The sequence below is a fragment of the Chiloscyllium plagiosum genome, chromosome 11, assembly GCF_004010195.1.
Source record: "Chiloscyllium plagiosum isolate BGI_BamShark_2017 chromosome 11, ASM401019v2, whole genome shotgun sequence".
NCBI lineage: Eukaryota > Metazoa > Chordata > Chondrichthyes > Orectolobiformes > Hemiscylliidae > Chiloscyllium > Chiloscyllium plagiosum.
The window spans coordinates 31800430-31818521 of record NC_057720.1 but is presented as its reverse complement, the minus strand read 5'-3'; the positions used below and the strand labels follow the sequence as shown (position 1 = coordinate 31818521).

At 39.6% G+C, this 18092-nt stretch overlaps 2 protein-coding genes across 7 annotated transcripts in view; one reads left to right on the top strand and one right to left on the bottom strand.

Moving 5' to 3' along the window:
• The window catches only part of LOC122554275 (dynein light chain Tctex-type 5), a 122079-nt gene that overhangs the window by 31019 nt on the left and 72968 nt on the right, over positions 1-18092 (top strand). The window lies entirely within an intron of this gene.
• Positions 1-18092, bottom strand: part of LOC122554273 (BTB/POZ domain-containing protein 19-like) — a 154767-nt gene that overhangs the window by 130836 nt on the left and 5839 nt on the right. For all 6 annotated transcript variants that reach the window (XR_006312954.1, XR_006312955.1, XM_043699030.1 and 3 more), the window contains exons 2-3: positions 13290-13515; positions 6287-6340 (exon numbers count right to left, since the gene is read on the bottom strand). Coding sequence is in view for 4 of the 6 variants with exons in the window: in XM_043699030.1 (XP_043554965.1) it covers positions 6287-6340; positions 13290-13515 (280 nt within the window). In the remaining 2 variants the exon portion in view is untranslated. The remainder of the gene's footprint in view (positions 1-6286; positions 6341-13289; positions 13516-18092) is intronic.

The following is an 18092-nucleotide window of genomic DNA, read 5'->3' as shown; positions in this document are numbered from 1 at the left end:
AAATACAGGGACTAAAACTGTACACAATGCTCCAGGATCGACCTCACCAACAGTCCATACAATTGTAACAAAACTTCCCAGTATTTAAATTGCAAGTCCTTAGCAATAATGGTCAAAATTCAATCTGCCTACTTAATTACTTGCTATACCTACTTGCTAACTTTCTGAGTTCCATGCACAGGAACAATAGACAATGAAATTTTCCTAGAGTCTCTCTCCATTTAAATAATAGTCCACATTTTGATTCTTCCTACCAAAGTGCATGACTACAGATTTTCCTACATTAAAGTCCACCTGCCAAGATCAAGCTATCTACCTCCCCAAGCTATCTACCTCTCCACAAAATGCCCTCCCAACTAATTTTGCATCATCAGCGAATTTAGATACATTACACTCTGCCCCCTCCTCAAAGTCACTAATATGTAAAAAAAAAAGTGAAGCTCTAGTTCTGATTGTTGTGGCATTCCATTAGTTACATCTTTCCAACCTGAAAACGACCAATTAATCCTGAATTTCAGTCTTCTGTGTGTTAATCAATCCTCAGTCTTAATTAATATATCATCCCCAATACCATGAGGTCCTACCTTGTCCAACAACCTTTTATGTCGAACCTTATTAAATGCATTCTGGAAATCCAAATGAACTATATCAAATCAAAAACTGGTTCCTATTTAACAAGATTCATTGCTATACCCTCAATGAACTTGAGCAATATGTCAAACATAATTTCCATTTCACAAAATCATATTGACTCTGCTTGCATCCATTAAGTGTTTCTATTTCTTCCTTAATGATGGACTCGAGCATTTTCCCAACCACAGATGTTTAGCTAATTGACCAATAGTTTCCTGCTTTTTGTCTCCTCCTCTTCTTGAGCAGGAGCATCAGATTAGCAGTTCTGGAAACCTCCCAGAATTCAGTGCTAAAATATTTGGACCAATGCCTCCATAATGTCTGTGACCACTTCCTTTAAAACCCCTGGAAACAGGCCATCAGGTCCTGGCAACTTGTTTGCCTTCAGTCCCATCAGTTTGTCAAAGACTTTGTTCTCAGGATCTTTGTCTTTAAATTTAGTTTGAATCAGAGATCCTACATGCTGAAGCCAAAAGCATAATTCAATTGAGAAATGGAAACTTGAATGAAAATTGTTTGTCATGATGGTCATTCAGAGAGCTGGAGCAGACATGATGGGCCAAATGGCCTTCTTCCACACCAACAATTCTGTAGTTCTTAGAACTAGTTCTAAGCTTCTTGTCTTGGATTTATTCCTTAATCACCATAGCAATTAATATTCTTTATATTAATCATTCATTATGCTCACATTCTGCTCATCAATGATCCCACCAACCATGTTTGACAAATTTGCTCAAGTTCTTTGAGGGTATAACAATCAATCTTGTTAAATGGGAACCAGTCTTTTATATATATACAGTTCAGGCTTTTGCACATGCTGCAACTGCCACATGCAAGTCCTGACATAGATCTCATATACGGAGACCAGTTTCCAGAAAGACTTGGAGACAGGAAAACTGCCTTTGCTGACAAACCCTGTGCATATGACTCAGTGTGAAGCATAGGCATACTGTTGAAACTCTCCAGAATCTGCTGTGTGAGAACATACAGCTAATCAAGTCCATAACCAGCAAGCAACAATGCCATGCACATTATTGAGATTAAGTCAGCCACCCACACATATCAATAACAGGCTCCTACAATCCTCACACTCCTCACAGGAAAACAATGTTAAATAAGGAATGATTTGGAGATGCCGGTGTTGGACTGGGGTGTACAAAGTTAAAAATCACACAACACTAGGTTATAGTCCAACAGGTTTAATTGGAAGCACACTAGCTTTCGGAGCAACGCTCCTTCATCAGGTAATAATGGAGGTCTCAATCCTAACACAGAATTTATAGCAAGAATTTACAGTGTGATGTAAACACTGCTTAAACAGGCTTAACAGGCAAGCAATTTTTCAATGTATAATTTCAGTTACATCACACTGTAAATTCACTATAAATTCTGTGTTAGGATTGAGCCCTCCATTATCACCTTATGAAGGAGCGTCGCTCCGAAAGCTAGTGTCTTCCAATTAAACCTGTTGGACTATAACCTGGTGTTGTGTGATTTTTAACTTTAAATAAGGGAGGTGACGCGACTGTCGCTAACAAGAGAAACTAGGGAGCAAAGGACATATAAACTTCCCCAAAAGAAAAAGCAGCAGACCTGAGGTTTGGGAGCACAGGACAAAGGTATTGATTAAGAGGGGAAAATACAGTGCGAGTAAGCTTTCAAGGAACATACAAACTGATTGCAAAAGCTTCTATAGATATGAGCAGAGAAAAAGATTAGTGGAAAAAAGAGTAGGTCCCTTATAGTCAGAAACTGGGGAAGTTATAATGGGGAACATAAAAATGGCAACCTATTTATACACGTATTATGTTTCTGCCTTCACAATAGAGGACACAAATAATGTCCCAAATTGTTGGGGAACACAGGTTCTAGTGAGACAGGGAAGCTGAAGGAGATCATATATAGTAGGGGAACGGTGTTTGAGAAATTGATGAGATTAAAAGCTGACAAATCACCATGGAGTGAAAATCTACAGCCCAAAGACTTAAGGAAGTAGCCCTAGAAATAGTGGGTGCATTGATGGTTATAATTCAAGATTCTATACACTCTGGAAGAATTCCTATGATTTGAAGGGTAGCTAATATAACTATTACTTATAAAAAGAGAAAAGAACAGAGATGTAGAGATAGGTTTGCCTGACATTGATATTGGGAAAATATTAAAATCCATGATAAAGGATTTAATAAAATTTAAAATTGCAGATGAGGAGGTGACGGCCTAGTGGTGTTATCACTAGACTATTAATGCAGAGATCCTGGTAACATTCAGGGGTCCTGGTTTGAATCCTGCAATGGCAAATGGCGGAATTTGAATTCAATAAATATCTGAAATTAGAAGTCTAATAACGACCGTGAAGCCATTGTTGATTTTGACGAAAAGCCTATGGTGCATTAATGTCGTTTAGGGAAGGAAACTGCCATCCTTACCTACTCTGCTGTACATGTGACTACAGCAATGTGGTTCTGGAGAAAGAGAGAGCGTGAGAGAGAGAGAGAGAAAGCACATGAGAGAGAGAGAGAGCGAGAGAGAGTGAGAAAGCGAGAGCGAGCGAGCGAGATTCAGCATGGAACACAATCTGCCAATGTAGCTGTTTCTTGGACCAACAGCCTCAAAACTGATTGAACAGCCAAATTGCTAAAAAAAGCCATACCAAACCAAAGAAAAGCTGAGCTGGGAGAACTGGCCACCCCCTCTCATTGTATAAGTGTTTTTCTTTAAAACTTGAAAGCTTTTTGACTGAGGCAGCATCTATTAGCTATAATCAAACTGGCCCTAAAACCCTGCACCTAGATTTTTCGGAATCACTGCATTTATGACCTCTCTGAAACAAAGCCAAGATCAGCATCACCTTGTTAAATCAACAGCATCGTCACAGTGCTAAATCAGTAGATTTTAGTCAGTCAGGCAACAAATGTCAATGCCCCTTAAGAAGGGGAAAGACTTGCTTTTGGCATAAATGGATTTTTGATGGAAGTGCATGCGTGGAAGATGCTCCAGCTCAGTTGCAATGTCACTTATCAGCAAATGACAACTGACAATATCTAGGTTTTCAGGTGAAGAACGGTCACTTAAAGAAGGATTGTAGGGTAAGCAGTGCCTGATGAAGAGTTCCCCCAGCAAGCATGCAATTGCTTCAAGACAAAAATAAAATGGAAAAGTAAAGGTAATCATTATAGCTGAAGGCGGGGGGAAGGGGGGGTTTTAATATCAGGGAAAGGGTGAGGCATAGTTTCATCAAAATTACAAGTGAAATAAAAAGGAATTTGGGTTGTACCAAGAGTTCAAAAGCTAAAAGTAGATTGGCAGCATTTCCACTACATGTATAGGACTCATAATTATCAGTTATCTTCATGCAAACAGCTCTTGCAACTCATTTTTGCCAAGGTTATGTACCCATGTAACTACAAATGTTTTTTTTGACAATAAACCCATTTGAGAAGCTCTGTCAAAGTTCAATAGTTCCTTTACCACTGTCTCAAATATCACTGAAACACATATTCAGGATGCATGGTATTGAAATGAAAAATATATTTCCTTTGAGGTTGGAAACTAGCCTGAATCATATCACAAAGATAACATTTTCACTTAGAAGTAATGAATTTTGTACCATATGATTCACACTAATTAGGAACAAAGTTTAACCAATTTAACATGCAACAGTATTTAGAAAATTCCCTGCACTTTCTCCACACCTTTTATCTACATCCCTTTTAAATTATGTTATAGTGTCTACCATGAAAGCTCTTTGTGATAAAATCATCCATGTTCAAAACTACCAAACTCCATAGGGGATAAATTGGATAGATTCTCCACTACTGGTGTAACATACAAAATTTAATCTCAAGCTCTTCCACAATGACTATGCATGACAAAATGGGCCACCAAAGACAAAATTGCACTGTTAGCTATCCAAATCAAAATAAATGATAGGAAGTGGTGGAATTACAACTGTGACACCAAAGCTTTGGAGTTCAGGCAAACTACCCTGTGTGTGTGCTTCCCAGTACACTTCAGAAGAAGCACACCAACTTCAAGGATAGGGATGTGATTAAGGATGAGCAATAAATGCTGGCCTGAACATCAATATCCACATCCTATAAAGGAATTAAGAAAAAGATAATTTACACTATGGCACTTTCCAAAGTATAAGAGCTGCCCTAGGCATCAGCCCTTCAATATTGTTGGAAAGATAGCCCCAAGAAGGTACCACTGTGCTGGACTGATCATCATTCTACTGCTGACCATGAAGGCTGTAAATAGCAATACAGATTGGTAGACCATTTTACCAATTCCTACTGTAACTTCTGCATACATGCCAATGAAATCATTAAAGTGCCTGTAGTGTGCATTATTTCAGGGCTTTAGTCTTGACTGGAGTGGATAAGAGGAAAAAGTGAGGTCTGCAGATGCTGGAGATCAGAGCTGGAAATGTGTTGCTGGAAAAGCGCAGCAGGTCAGGCAGCATCCAGGGAACAGGAGAATCGACGTTTCGGGCATAAGCCCGAATTTTCTAAATACTGTTGCATGTTAAATTGGTTAAACTTTGTTCCTAATTAGTGTGAATCATATGGTACAAAATTCCCAAAGAAGGGCTTATGCCCGAAACGTTGATTCTCCTGTTCCCTGGATGCTGCCTGACCTGCTGCGCTTTTCCAGCAACACATTTCCAGCTCTGGAGTGGATAAGATCCTGAATGTTCTTGACAAGACAGACATGAAAAGGATGTTTTCATCTTGTGGATCAGCAAAAATTAGTGAAAACTAAGGCTTGTCCCTTTAAGACGCAATGAGGAGAAATCTTGATTCCAGCGAGTTATGCGACTTTGGAACTTATTGCTACAGAAATTGTAGGAGGCAGGGCCACTGGATGTATATAAGCCAGAGGAAGATAGATTCTTGTTAGCCAGGGGAATTAATATTTATTTGAACAAGATGGGAATGTGTAATTAGAACTATTAGCATAGCTAATTGAGGAGAAATCCCAGTAGCCTTGCAATGTTGCTGTAACCTATGACACAAAACCATGGTGATTCACTTCAGCAGGGTTTTCATTTAATTCTATATCCAAAATTTACATTGTCATTGTCAGATGAAGACATTTCCTACTCTATGCTACTCATAGGTCTAAAATCAATACAACTTCCTCTCAAATAATAACAGCATCTTTTTTCTCAACTCATAAATTCATCTACTTGAAAGGTTTAAAGCAAAATAAACTCGGTCACTTGTTAGAGCTCCCCTCATACATTGATGAACTGAATCAGAGTGCAACAAACAGCGAAAGACAAAGGACAATTCTCTGATGGAAGGAAAATTTATATTTAAAATGATCCACTGAAAGGTATGTAAAGAATGATAAAAATTATCTTGTATATATGCATGTATTATCAGAAGGCTCCAAAATAATCGGATTACAAATACAACGTAAACTGGAGTGTTTCTCCTTCTCCAATTCACTGCAAATTTCATAATCAAGTATGAATCACAGCAGGCAGTATTACAAAATTAGGAAGTTGCATTGTGAAAGAATTTATGAATCACTGCCCATCCCAGTGTTAAGTCAACTACATATTTTATGTTTCTACATACCCACCACAACAAGCAATGTTATCCTTCTGATCTTGTCAACCTGATATTTTAATCAAAAGTCTTACCCTTTGAAGCTCATCCAGGCCATATTCCACTGCTGATGTAAGTACATCCAGAGCCTGAAAAAAAAGGGAAAGACATCAAAAGGCTCAAATAAGCGAATGCATGGGTTTAATCGTGATCATGGATTACTATTCACCTATTCAATTTAAGGGATGCTTTAATCTTGAAGCAAGTATGATGTGCACATATATCAGTGTTACTCATTTTCAACACGTTTCTGCCAGTTTCCATGTGAGGTTTTGGGTTCCACTGCTGAGAATGAAACATCCATACAAATTCCTTTGAAGGATATTCACTCCACATCACTGGCAGGAATAGCATCAGCGTTGGCAGACTACACAGGAACATCTCAAAACAAAAAATGTATTCACCCTGCTAAAGGGTACAAAGATGCTCAACTGATACTGAAAAGAATACTTTCTGAAAATACATAATGATCACATTGAGTCATAGAAATGTACAGCATGAGAACTCATCCGTGCTGACCAGATATCCTAAATTAATCTAGTCCCATTTGCCAGTACTTGGTCCATGTCCCTCTAAATCCTTCCTGTTCATTACCCAATCCAGATGTCTTTAAAATATCATAATTGTACTAGCCTCCACCACTTCCTCTGGCAGCTCAATCCATATATGTGCCACCCTCTGCATGAAAAGGTTGACCCTTAGGTCCCTTTTAAATCTTTCCTCTCTCACCCTGAACCTATGCCCCGTAGTTCTGGACTCCCTCACCCCCGGGTACAGGACATGTCTATTTACCCTATCCATGTCGCTCATGAATTTATAAATCTCTATAAGGTCACCCCTCAGCCTCCGACCCTCTAGTGAAAACAGCCTCTTCAGCCGCTCCCTATAGCTCAAACCTTTCAATCCTGGCAACATCCTTCTAAATCTTTTCTGAACCCTTTCAAGTTTTACAATATCCTTACTATAGCAGGGAGACCAGAACTGCACATAGTATTCCAAAAGTGGCCTAAAATATGCTCCATTTGGCTGTAATGATTTTGGAATAATTTTTTTTGAATGATTCAATGGATTTTTTATTAAAAATATGTTATTACAAAGACTATAGGGAAAACATAAGTTTCTCTGAATATCAAAAGGCAAATCATTTTACCAAAATGCCTCCTCATAAGTGCTCATGAAAAAGCTTAAGACTGGTGGATAGCAACAGCGTGGAGAACCCAATGAGGTGGAAAATATTCAAAAGAAATGGAAGAAATGTTTTTAAAATGTATCTAGACTTTTTACAACAATGCAAATTGAAAAACCTGTGTAACTTTCACTGGATTGGTCAGATGTGGTTCCCTATCATTTCATATACCATCACTCCAATGGTATAATATTCTCCTGCAAATTTAGTAGCTGATCTTGAATAGATATTTATACCTGCAGTAATGAAATATTCATCAATTACACACCATCTTCCATCTCTGTGTAAGCGTTTTGATAAGGAATGTAGAAAATGAATTAGCCACTTTGGTGTGCATCACTCATGTTTCCTTGGTGTGAGGGTGCTGGTTTTGGACTGGGGTGGACAAAGTTAAAAATAACATAACACCATGTTATAGTCCAACAGGTTTATTTGGAAGTACAAGCTTTTGGAACACTGCTCCTTTGTCAGGTAGCTAGTGGGGCAGGATCATAGGACGCAGAATTTATAACGCAAGATCATAGTGTCACACAACTGATGCAATGTATTGAACAAACCTAGATTGCTGTTAAGTCTTTAATCACTGAGAATTGGTTGCAGGTTTCCATTCATTAATACATAAACGCCATTAACTTCTTTCAAGTCACATTCCCGAGATAACTTAAGATTTTAAAAAAAAAGGTGACATCTCAGCTCAGACAATGCATTAAAGGTGTGAGGTTAGAATCTGTCTGTACTCCAACCTTGAATCAGACTGGTTCTATTCCCAAAGTAGCAATTTATAAAATGTCACATGGACTGACTGACTACTGATTGTGTGCTTTTTGAACAAAATAGAATGTATCTGCAAATACAAATTCACCCCATCGACTTATATTTGTGTGCGCGTGTGTGGAAGAGGGAGTGAGAGGGTGTGTGTGCATGTGTACACAAGTGTGGTGGAGTACATGCCTGTGAGAGGGTTGAGAGAGAGTGTGAGTGTGTGTGTCTGAGAGAGAACGTGTGTATAAATGAGGGTCTGCATGAGCATGTGAGTGGGATCACGTATAAGAGCGTGTGTGTATATAGTGTAGTGGGGTCACCTGTAGTGTGACATGAACCAAAATTCAGGTTGAGGCCATCCTTATGGGTGCCGAACTTGGCTATCAGCATCTGCACGGCAACTCTGTGTTATTTTGTATTCCGAAGTCCGCCTTGGAGGACGGTCACCCGAAGATTTGAGGCAGAAAGTCACTGACCGCTTAAGTGTTCCCCAACTGGGAAGGTACATCCCTGTCTGGTGATTGTTGTGTGGTGTCCATTTATCCATTGTCGTAGCGTCTGCTTGGTCTTGCCAATGTACCATGGCTCGGGGCATCCTTGCCTACAGCGTATGGGATAGACAACGCTGGCCAAGTCACATGGGTACCTGCCACGCACGTGGTGGGTGCTGTCCCTGCGTGTAATAGTGGTATCAATGTCGACAAACTGGCACGTCTTGCATGGTTGCCATGACAGGGTTGAATGGTGTTGTGGTTGGTGCTGTCCTGAAGGCTGAACAGATTGCTGCGAGCAATGGTCTATTTAAGGTTTAGCGGTTGTTTAAAGGTGAGAAATGGAGGTGTAGGGAAGGTCTTGGCGAGGTGCTCATCCTCATTGATAATGTGTTGCAGGCTACAAAGAACATGGCACACTTTCACCGCTCCCGGGAAGTACTGGACAATGAATGGCACCCTATTGGTCATATCCCTTGTCTGTCTCCTGACGAGTCATTACGGTTTCTCACTGTGGCACATCAGAACTGGCAATTGATGAGTTGAGCATCATACCCTGTTCTTATCACAGCATCCTTCAGCACCTTCAGATGTCCGTCACATCCCTCTTCATCTGAACAGATCCTGTGTATGCGTAGGGCTTGTCCGTAGGGGATGGCTGTTTTAATATGTTAGGATGGAAGCTGGAGAAGTGAAGCACAATGAGGTTATCCATGGGCCTGTGGTAGAGTGATGTACTGAGGTGTCCGTCCTTGATGGAGATGCGTGTGTACAAGAATGAGACTGATTCTAAAGATTAGTCCATGGCCAGTCTGATAGTGGGATGAAACTTGTTAATGATATGACTGTATAGTTGTTTCAGTGACTCCTTGCATGAGTCCAGAGGAAGAAAATGTCATCAATATATTTGGTGTATAGATTGGTTGAAGGTCTATGCATCAAAGAAGTCTTGTTCAAACTTGTGCATGAAAATATTGGCATATTGGCATGCAAACTTGGTCCCTCACACACAGGCACACACACACACATAAGTCTATGGGGGTGAATTTGAATTTGCAGATTTGTATTTACAGATACATTCTATATTGTGCAAAAAGCACACAATCTGTAGTCAGTCAGTCCATGTGACATTTTATAAATGCCTACTTTGGAAACAGAACCAGTCTGACTCAAGGTTGGAATACAGACAGACTCTAACCTCATACCATTAATGCATTGTCTGAGCTGAGATGTCACTATTTTTAATATAAAACCTTAAGTTATCTCGGGAATGTGACTAGAAAAATGTTCATGGGATTTGCATTTTAATGAATCGAAACCTGCAACATGTCTAAGTGATTAAAGACTTAACAACAATCTAGGTTTGTTTAATACATCGCATCAGTTGTACTACACTTTGATCTTTTACTATAAACTCTGTGTCCTATGATCCTGTCCCATTGGCATTCTATTTTGGAGCAACATTCCAAAAGCTTGTATTTCCAAATAAATCTGTTGGACTATAACTTGGTGTTGTGTGATTTTTAATTCATATTTTCTTGTTAGAGTTACCTTTCAAAATCTGAGCAAATGTAAGAACATAGTTTTCTAGCATCTTTCTAACCTAGATAGCTCAGGTGGTAAAGTCAGCATGTAATTGAACTACACAAATGAGATGGTCTCAGATTCATCTCCTGTACTGTGTAATGAAACAGTTAGTGCAGGGAAAGGAATAACATGCCACATAAATGTTATTCCTTGACTACATATCTCTCCCTGCTTTACAGTATGCTGGAACAGATATTAGGTGTGGATGATATGAGGCTTGATTATAATGTCATTACAGACAAACCATCTCAATGTTTAAATATACAGGTGAAGAATGGCCACACAAGCAAAGTTTCCAGGGGATGCCAGTGCTCATAAAATCTTTCCCAGTTGAATCATCATCTTTAGAAGAGGGAAGGACATGAACAAAACAAATGGCTACAAATCACAACCATGAAAATGGATAATGCAGCAAACTCTATACTGATTTTCTTCCCTCTGGGGCGCAATCTGTGTGGAGTGATATCACATTAGATGTTCTCTCCTCTGTTGTAAATGCTGAAGGAGTTCCAACTTTCTCAGTCTGTTCAATGCTTCGAGCAAGAAGACATCCTGATCTCAAAATCAACAGAAAAATATCTATTACACTAACAAAGTATTTCTGTAGGAGTACAAAATTAAAGTTTTGAAGCTAGAATTTCTGATTTGGAAGACACCTGCAGCGTCGAAGGCTGAGGGGTGACCTTATAGAGGTTTACAAAATTATAAGGGGCATGGATAGGGTAAATAGGCAAAGTCTTTTCCCTGGGGTCGGGGAGTGCAGAATTAGAGGGCATAGGTTTAAGTGAGAGGAGAAAGATATAAAAGAGACCTAAGGGGCAACTTTTCCATACAGAGGGTGGTACGTGTATGGAATGAGCTGCCAGAAGAAGTGGTGGAGGCTGGTACAATTGCAACATTTAAGAGGCATTTGGATGGGTAAATGAATAGGAAGGGTTTGGAGGGATATGGGCCGGGTGCTGGCAGGTGAGATGTCACTATTGGTTTGGGATATCTGGTCGGCATGGACAGGTTGAAGTGAAGGGTCTGTTTCCATGCTGTACATCTCTATGACTCTATGACTCTCTTCAGTACAGTGTGAATCCTACAGACATCCTGTGGCACATTGGAAATAAAACAAGTTGCAACATGTTAAATGCTGAGCATCACCTGTTTATCAAACAATAAGAATATTTTGTTTTTTAAACTGATAAATATGGAATCTTTCACAGTACAATGTTGGGTAGGATGTTGCAAACCAAATGCTCTGAGTTAATGATTTGACTGTTAAATATAGCTCTCCTGATGATCTGAGCTAAAGTTCCAATGTCATATAAAGACTCAGAAATTGATCCAAAAAAAAAAGCCCTGGAACAGGGATTACAAACAGTGAAAACTAAGTGCCTCAATTGGAAATATTATTGTTATTGGTTATTCCTCTCTTTGTTACAATATTTTAATTTTCAGTTATAACTATGGCACTTGGAATTAAATCACAGCATTAAATGAAATTTGGAAAGGAACTATGAGCATTATTTTGATTCATAGACCTCACTACTTCCAAAAACAGAAAAGTTTTGTTCGATCAACCAGCTCTGTCTACAATATTCTATAGAAATATGTGTTTAAAATGCAAGGGAAATTTTACATTTGTGTGCATTTCCGTTCTACTCTTTCCACTATATCCACATGTCCACAACAATAATTGAAACTGTTAACTTGTCTACAGAAACTGGCCATACTGTGATTGCTTTATTTTTGTGTTTCTTAGCTCTTCATCTTGAACTGCAGGAAAACCCCTTCAATTCCAACGAACTTTGATTTAACACTTTCCAAATTTCAGTTGCTTTTAAGCTATGCACAAAATGCATGAAGAACATCTTATCATCTTCACTTACTGCTTGCCAAAGGGATGATGTACTTACACCATAATAAACTTACATAGAAAAATTTTATTATAAATGTGAACAGGAATCTTGGAAGGAAATATAGAAATAATGTAGTGTAACTTTTTAAATACTGTTTGAGTAAACTCCTCTATTGACCTCCAAATGAAATTTCCTGGAAAACTACACTTGATCTTCCCTCTCCATTTGCAACATTACAAGTGATTGATGAATTTTGAAAATCATATGCGTGCACTAGTGGAGTATTTTTAGCTCAAGCCAGGAGTACAAAAAGTGATGCACTTGTAGGAAGGTTGGATTTTACCAGGGATTAAACATCAGAATTCTGGGCAATTGGGAAAATGCTAGTCACCAGTACATTCTAGATTAATGATGAATACATGACATGGATCTAAAGGTTCCACTGTTGGGAGACAACTGTTAAAAATAAAACATGTTTCCAGCTGGTGTTCTGGATTAATCCACAACAAAAATTTAACTGATACCAAAGATATTTAATAGGTGATTTGAAGTTGCTAACATCAACATTAATGGATGATAAAGACATCACATTAGAGTCAATAGGCTTACCTTCCTGTGGAAACCAACAATTGCATTGCCACCATCACAGGTGCCTGCTGCTGGTCTGGCCCTTTTGTTTTTAAATGAGGCAATAAGCTCCTTTTAACATGAAAATCAGCATCCATCAACAAGAAAAGTGACTATCATTTAAAAACAGACAAGAACACACCTGATGCATGCTTCCTCCTAGCTTAGTGGCAGTATGATTAACAGGTATGAAAAGGTAACTTTTAAATTATTCTCTTGGAGCCAGCATAGAGTCCTATAAAGATAATGCAGCAAGCTCCCTCTGTTCACCCCCACCACTGTCTCCACCCAACCCCTAAACTGTGATCACAAGCCCATTTTGTCCTTAACCCTGCTACCACCCTGGTCAAGACTGAGCTTACTGCCCAGCCCATGACAAATAAACTGCATTGAATGTCCATCTGATATCTGTGTTACATGTATTGTCATTAAATAAGGCCTGGACCATGCTACACAAGGCGTAAATGGCTGGTTCACTTAACCATTCGGCTTCTCATGTTAAAAATACTGCACATAGCCCAGAAACAAATGTACTCACTATATCGCGGCTCAGCATCACACAGTTTGTGTAGAGAAACTCAACCACAGCCAGGAAGACATCTGGCTGCACATCTGAAAGAACAAATGGAACTTCGGCTTCTTTGGCATCATGTGACAGAACTCGCTGGGCAAACATGGTTCTAAACGCCTCACAGCGATACGCTAAGATGCAGCGGTGAGCATACACCACTTTCTGCTCCTCTCCGACAATGAATTTTACATCACTGTTACAAAAAGAAAGATAAAAACAAATTAATCACAACACAAATGTATATTTTGAATGCTCATCCTGGGGAACAAATAGAACATTCACAGCAACATCAGAAAATGCTGGCAAAACTCAGCAGGTCTGGTAGTATCTGTGCTAAGAAAGCAGAGTTAATGTTATGAGTCCTATGACTCTTCATCAGAAAATGCATAGAATTGGCATATCATAACTGCACTTTTAGAAATCTGAATTGCTGCACAGTGTATCTCAAAATAGTTTGGTAGATAAGTTATTAATTTTTCCATTGTGTTTATAAATTTCATAAACTTGGCAATTTAACAAAGTAAGGACTATAATTATTGGCATGCAACAGGAAAAGGGATCACTAGATAACAATAATTTTCTCCCTTCCTCTATACTTCTGATAGTGTTGATTCCTTATTGGGATTTAATTCCAATGTTAGACACTGAAATACTCTCTTTCCATAAGCTATTCAACTGTAGAATGCTTCACTGACAAGCCTAATGGTCACCACATGTTGTATATATGCTAATATTATCAGCAGATGTTGACAATGGGTTTTCAGGAGTGGATGATTTCCCCTTAAAAGATACAAAGCTAAATACTGAACCATGTATTAACTCTGGCCAACATGCAACCACAAATGACAAAAATCTTACAAAGCATTAGCTGCTCAAACCCAACAGTCAGCTGTTACCCTACATCACCAGCCAGATATTGCCATGTGTTTCCCATATTTAGTGCTAAAATGTAACCTTTCAGTCTGCAGTTCAGCTCCTAAGAAGCATTACAATCATCCTACAGTTCGGCTGGCATTGATCTTAGTCTAAGGAGATTGAAATGAAACAAATAAGATTGTGCTTTGACACAAAGATGCAATGACAACAAAGACAGCCAAAAAGCTTTTTAACTAAGCCTTTGGTCCATATTTTCTAATGTCTCCTTCTTTGGCTTGATTTTTGTCTGCTTATTATCTGATCAAATGCTCTTTTGAAATACTTTGGGACATTTTACAATATTGAAAGTGCTATGAAAATGTCATTGACCTCCAATAGCTCGTTCTTTTTAAATGAATTATACTATTGTTACATACATTAAATCCTAATTTAAAGTCAACCTGCTGAATACCATTTCAATTTTGTTTTATTCATTTGTGGAACATGGGCACCACTGGCTCACCAGCATTTATTGCCCATCCATAGTAGCCCTTGAGAAGGTGGTGGTTGAGCTGCTTTCTTGAACTGTTAGAGTCTATGTGCTGTGAGTTGACCCACAATACCATCAATGAGGGAATTCCAGATTTTGCCGCGGAAATAGTGAAGGAACGGCAATACATTTCCAAGTCAGGATGGTGAGTGGCTCGGAGGGGAATGTTTCCGTGTACTGGCTGCCCTTGTGCAAAGGATCTTTGGGGAATTTCTGCAGTGTATCTTGCAGGCAGTACATGCTGCTGCTACTGAATGTTGGTGGTGGAGGGAGTGGATGCTTATGGATGTGGTGCCGATCAAATGTGCTGCTTTGTCCTGGATGGTGTCAAGTTTCTTGAGTGTTGGAGCTACACTGATCCAGGCCAATAGATTATTCATCACACTCCTGACTTGTGCCTTGTAGATGATGGACAGACTTTGAAAAGTCCAGGAGTTGCTACAAACTACAGTATTCCTAGCCTTCGACCTTTCTTCTACCTGTTTAATTTTTATGGCAAGTCCAGTTCAGTTTCTGGTCAATGATAAAGTTTAAACTTTATTGCTGGAACAGCACAGCAGGTCAGGCAGCATCCAGGGAACAGGAGATTCGACGTTTCGGGCACAGGCCCTTCTTCCTGGAACGTCGAATCTCCTGTTCCCTGGATGCTGCCTGACCTGCTGTGCTGTACCAGCAATAAAGTTTCAACTTTGATCTCCAGCATCTGCAGACCTCACTTTCTCCCCAGTCAATGATAAACCCCAGTATATTGATAGTAGGGGAATTTAATGATGGTAATGCCATGGAACATCAAGGAGCAGTAGTTAGCTTGTCTCTTATTGGAGATGGCCATTGTTTGGCATTTGTGTGGCACAATTGTTACTTTCCACTTGTCCCAAGCCTGGATATTATCCAGATCTTGTTGCATTTGAACATGGACTGCTTCAGTATCTGAGGATTCATGAATGGTGCTGAACATTGTGCAATCATCGGTGAACGTCTCCATTTATATTGTAGAGAAGGTCATTGATGAAGCAGCTGACTATGGTTGGGCCTAGGACACTACCCTGAGGAAGTCCTGCAGAGGTGTCCTAGAGTTTAGATGACTGACCACTACAACCATTTTCCTATTGCCAGGTATGACTCCAAACAGTGAAGAGCTTTCCCATGATCCCCATCAATTCCAGCTTTGTGAGGGCTCTGGATGCCACTTTCAGTCAAACGTGGCCTTGACATCAAGGGCAGTCACACTCGCCTCACTTCCGGAATTCAGCTCAAAGCAATTTACCATTAGTTTAATGCCAGTGTCCCTAATTAAGGTTGCATTCTAGGTTAAGCCTATTCAAATATGTCATCATACAAAAGATATCATTATACACAATGGCACCATCAGACTCTTAGAATTTGTAGGCAACATCATGCCCCATGATAGCATCGGTGCCATTGTGTCCACACCCAGTAGTGTCCTTGACTTATGCCTTTCTTCACTGAAGCTGATCTTGAATTATGGGTGCTTCCTCTACTGTGCACAGGCTTTGCTTGTCTCAGGATTTATTTGGGTGAAAATTAGCACTGTCTGTGGGAGCCATTTTAAAGAAAGTGAGACAGCAAGTAAGGTAGATGAACCATTTTAAAATCCCTTATTAGCCACTGTGAATAAGTGCTGTAATTCATTTTGAACATATGCAAAAAATAACCAGCAAGTGGTAGTAGTGAACCTGCTGTTGTATAGAAATCAAGGAAAACCTAAAGCTTAGCAGTAACAGTGGGTGATTTAAAACATTTTGAAATAAATGAGCAGTCGCTATTGCTGGACACTTTGGCTACCCCTCTATCACAGTAAGAACAATCTGTGGTAACACTGACAAAATCAAATAAAGTTCACAAACGTTTCGATCATAAGACATTGGAGCAGAAGAAGGCCATTCAGCCCATCAAGTCTGCACTGCCATACAATGAGATCATGGATCTGGTAACTCTCAAAACCACTTCCCCCATAATGTATTGTTCCCTTCCATATTATAAATCAGTTGAGCACAGCTTCAAATATACTTAGCGACCCAGCCTTAACAGACTTCTGTAATAAAAAATGCTACAGATTCACTACCCTCTGAGAGAAGAAATTCCTCCTCACCTAATGGAAAAAGTGAAGTCACATGGGGTCTAGGGTGTACTAGCTAGATGGATAGAGAACTGGCTGGGCAACAGGAGACAGACAGTAGTAGTGGAAGGGAGTTTCTCAAAATGGAGAATTGTGACCAGTGATGTTCCACAGGGTTCTGTGCTGGGACCACTGTTGTTTGTGATATACATAAATGATTTGGAAGAAGGTATAGGTGGTCTGATTAGCAAGTTTTCTGATGACACTAAGATTGGTGGAGCAGCAGACAGTGAAGCGGTCTGTCAGAGAATGCAGCAGAATATAGATAGATTGGAGAGTTGAGCAGAGAAGTAGCAGATGAAGTTCAATCTGGGCAAATGTGAGGTGATGCATTTTGAAAGTTCCAAATCAAGAGCAAACTATAAAGTAAATGGAAAGGCCCTGGGGAAGATCGATGTACAGAGAGATCTAGGTGTTCAGGTCCATTGTACTCTGAAGGTGGCAATGCAGGTCGATAGAGTGGTCAAGAAAGTATATGACATGCTTTCCTTCATCAGATAGGCTATTGGGTACAAGAGTTGGCAGGTCATGTTACGATTGTATCAGACTTTGGTTCGGCCACATTTGGAATACTGCACACAGTTCTGGTCACCACATTACCAAAATTTGTGGATGCTTTGGAAGGGTGCAGAGGATGTTGCCTGGTATGGAAGGCATTAGCGATGAAGAGAGATTGAGTAGATTAGGATTATTTTCATTAGAAAGACGGAGGTTGAGAGGGGTAGACAGGGTGAATAGTAAGAAGCTTTTTTCCAGAATGGGGGATTCAATTACCGGGGTCACAAGTTCAAGGTGAGAGAGGAAAAGTTTAAGGGAGATATGCATGGAAAGTTTTTTTACGTAGAGGGTGGTGGGTGCCTGGAATGCATTGCCAGCAGAGGCAGTAGTGTCAGGCATGATAGCATCATTTAAGGTGCATCTAGACAGATCCAGAGAGTAAAGGGATACAGATCCTTAAAAAATAGCCAACAGGTTTAGAGAGAGGATCTGGATCGGCACAGGCTTGGAGGGCCGAAGGGCCTGTTCCTGTGCTGTAATTTTCTTTGTTTAAAATTGTTCATGGTATTCCAGCTGTGGTCTGACTAATACCTTGTAGTTTTAGCAAATAATTTCTATTTTTAATTCACCATTCCCTTTAAAATAATATCCAATTTTCCATTTGTTTCCCTGGTACATACTAAACTTGGATGCTAGTTTTTTTTTGAGATTCATGCCCAAATCCCTC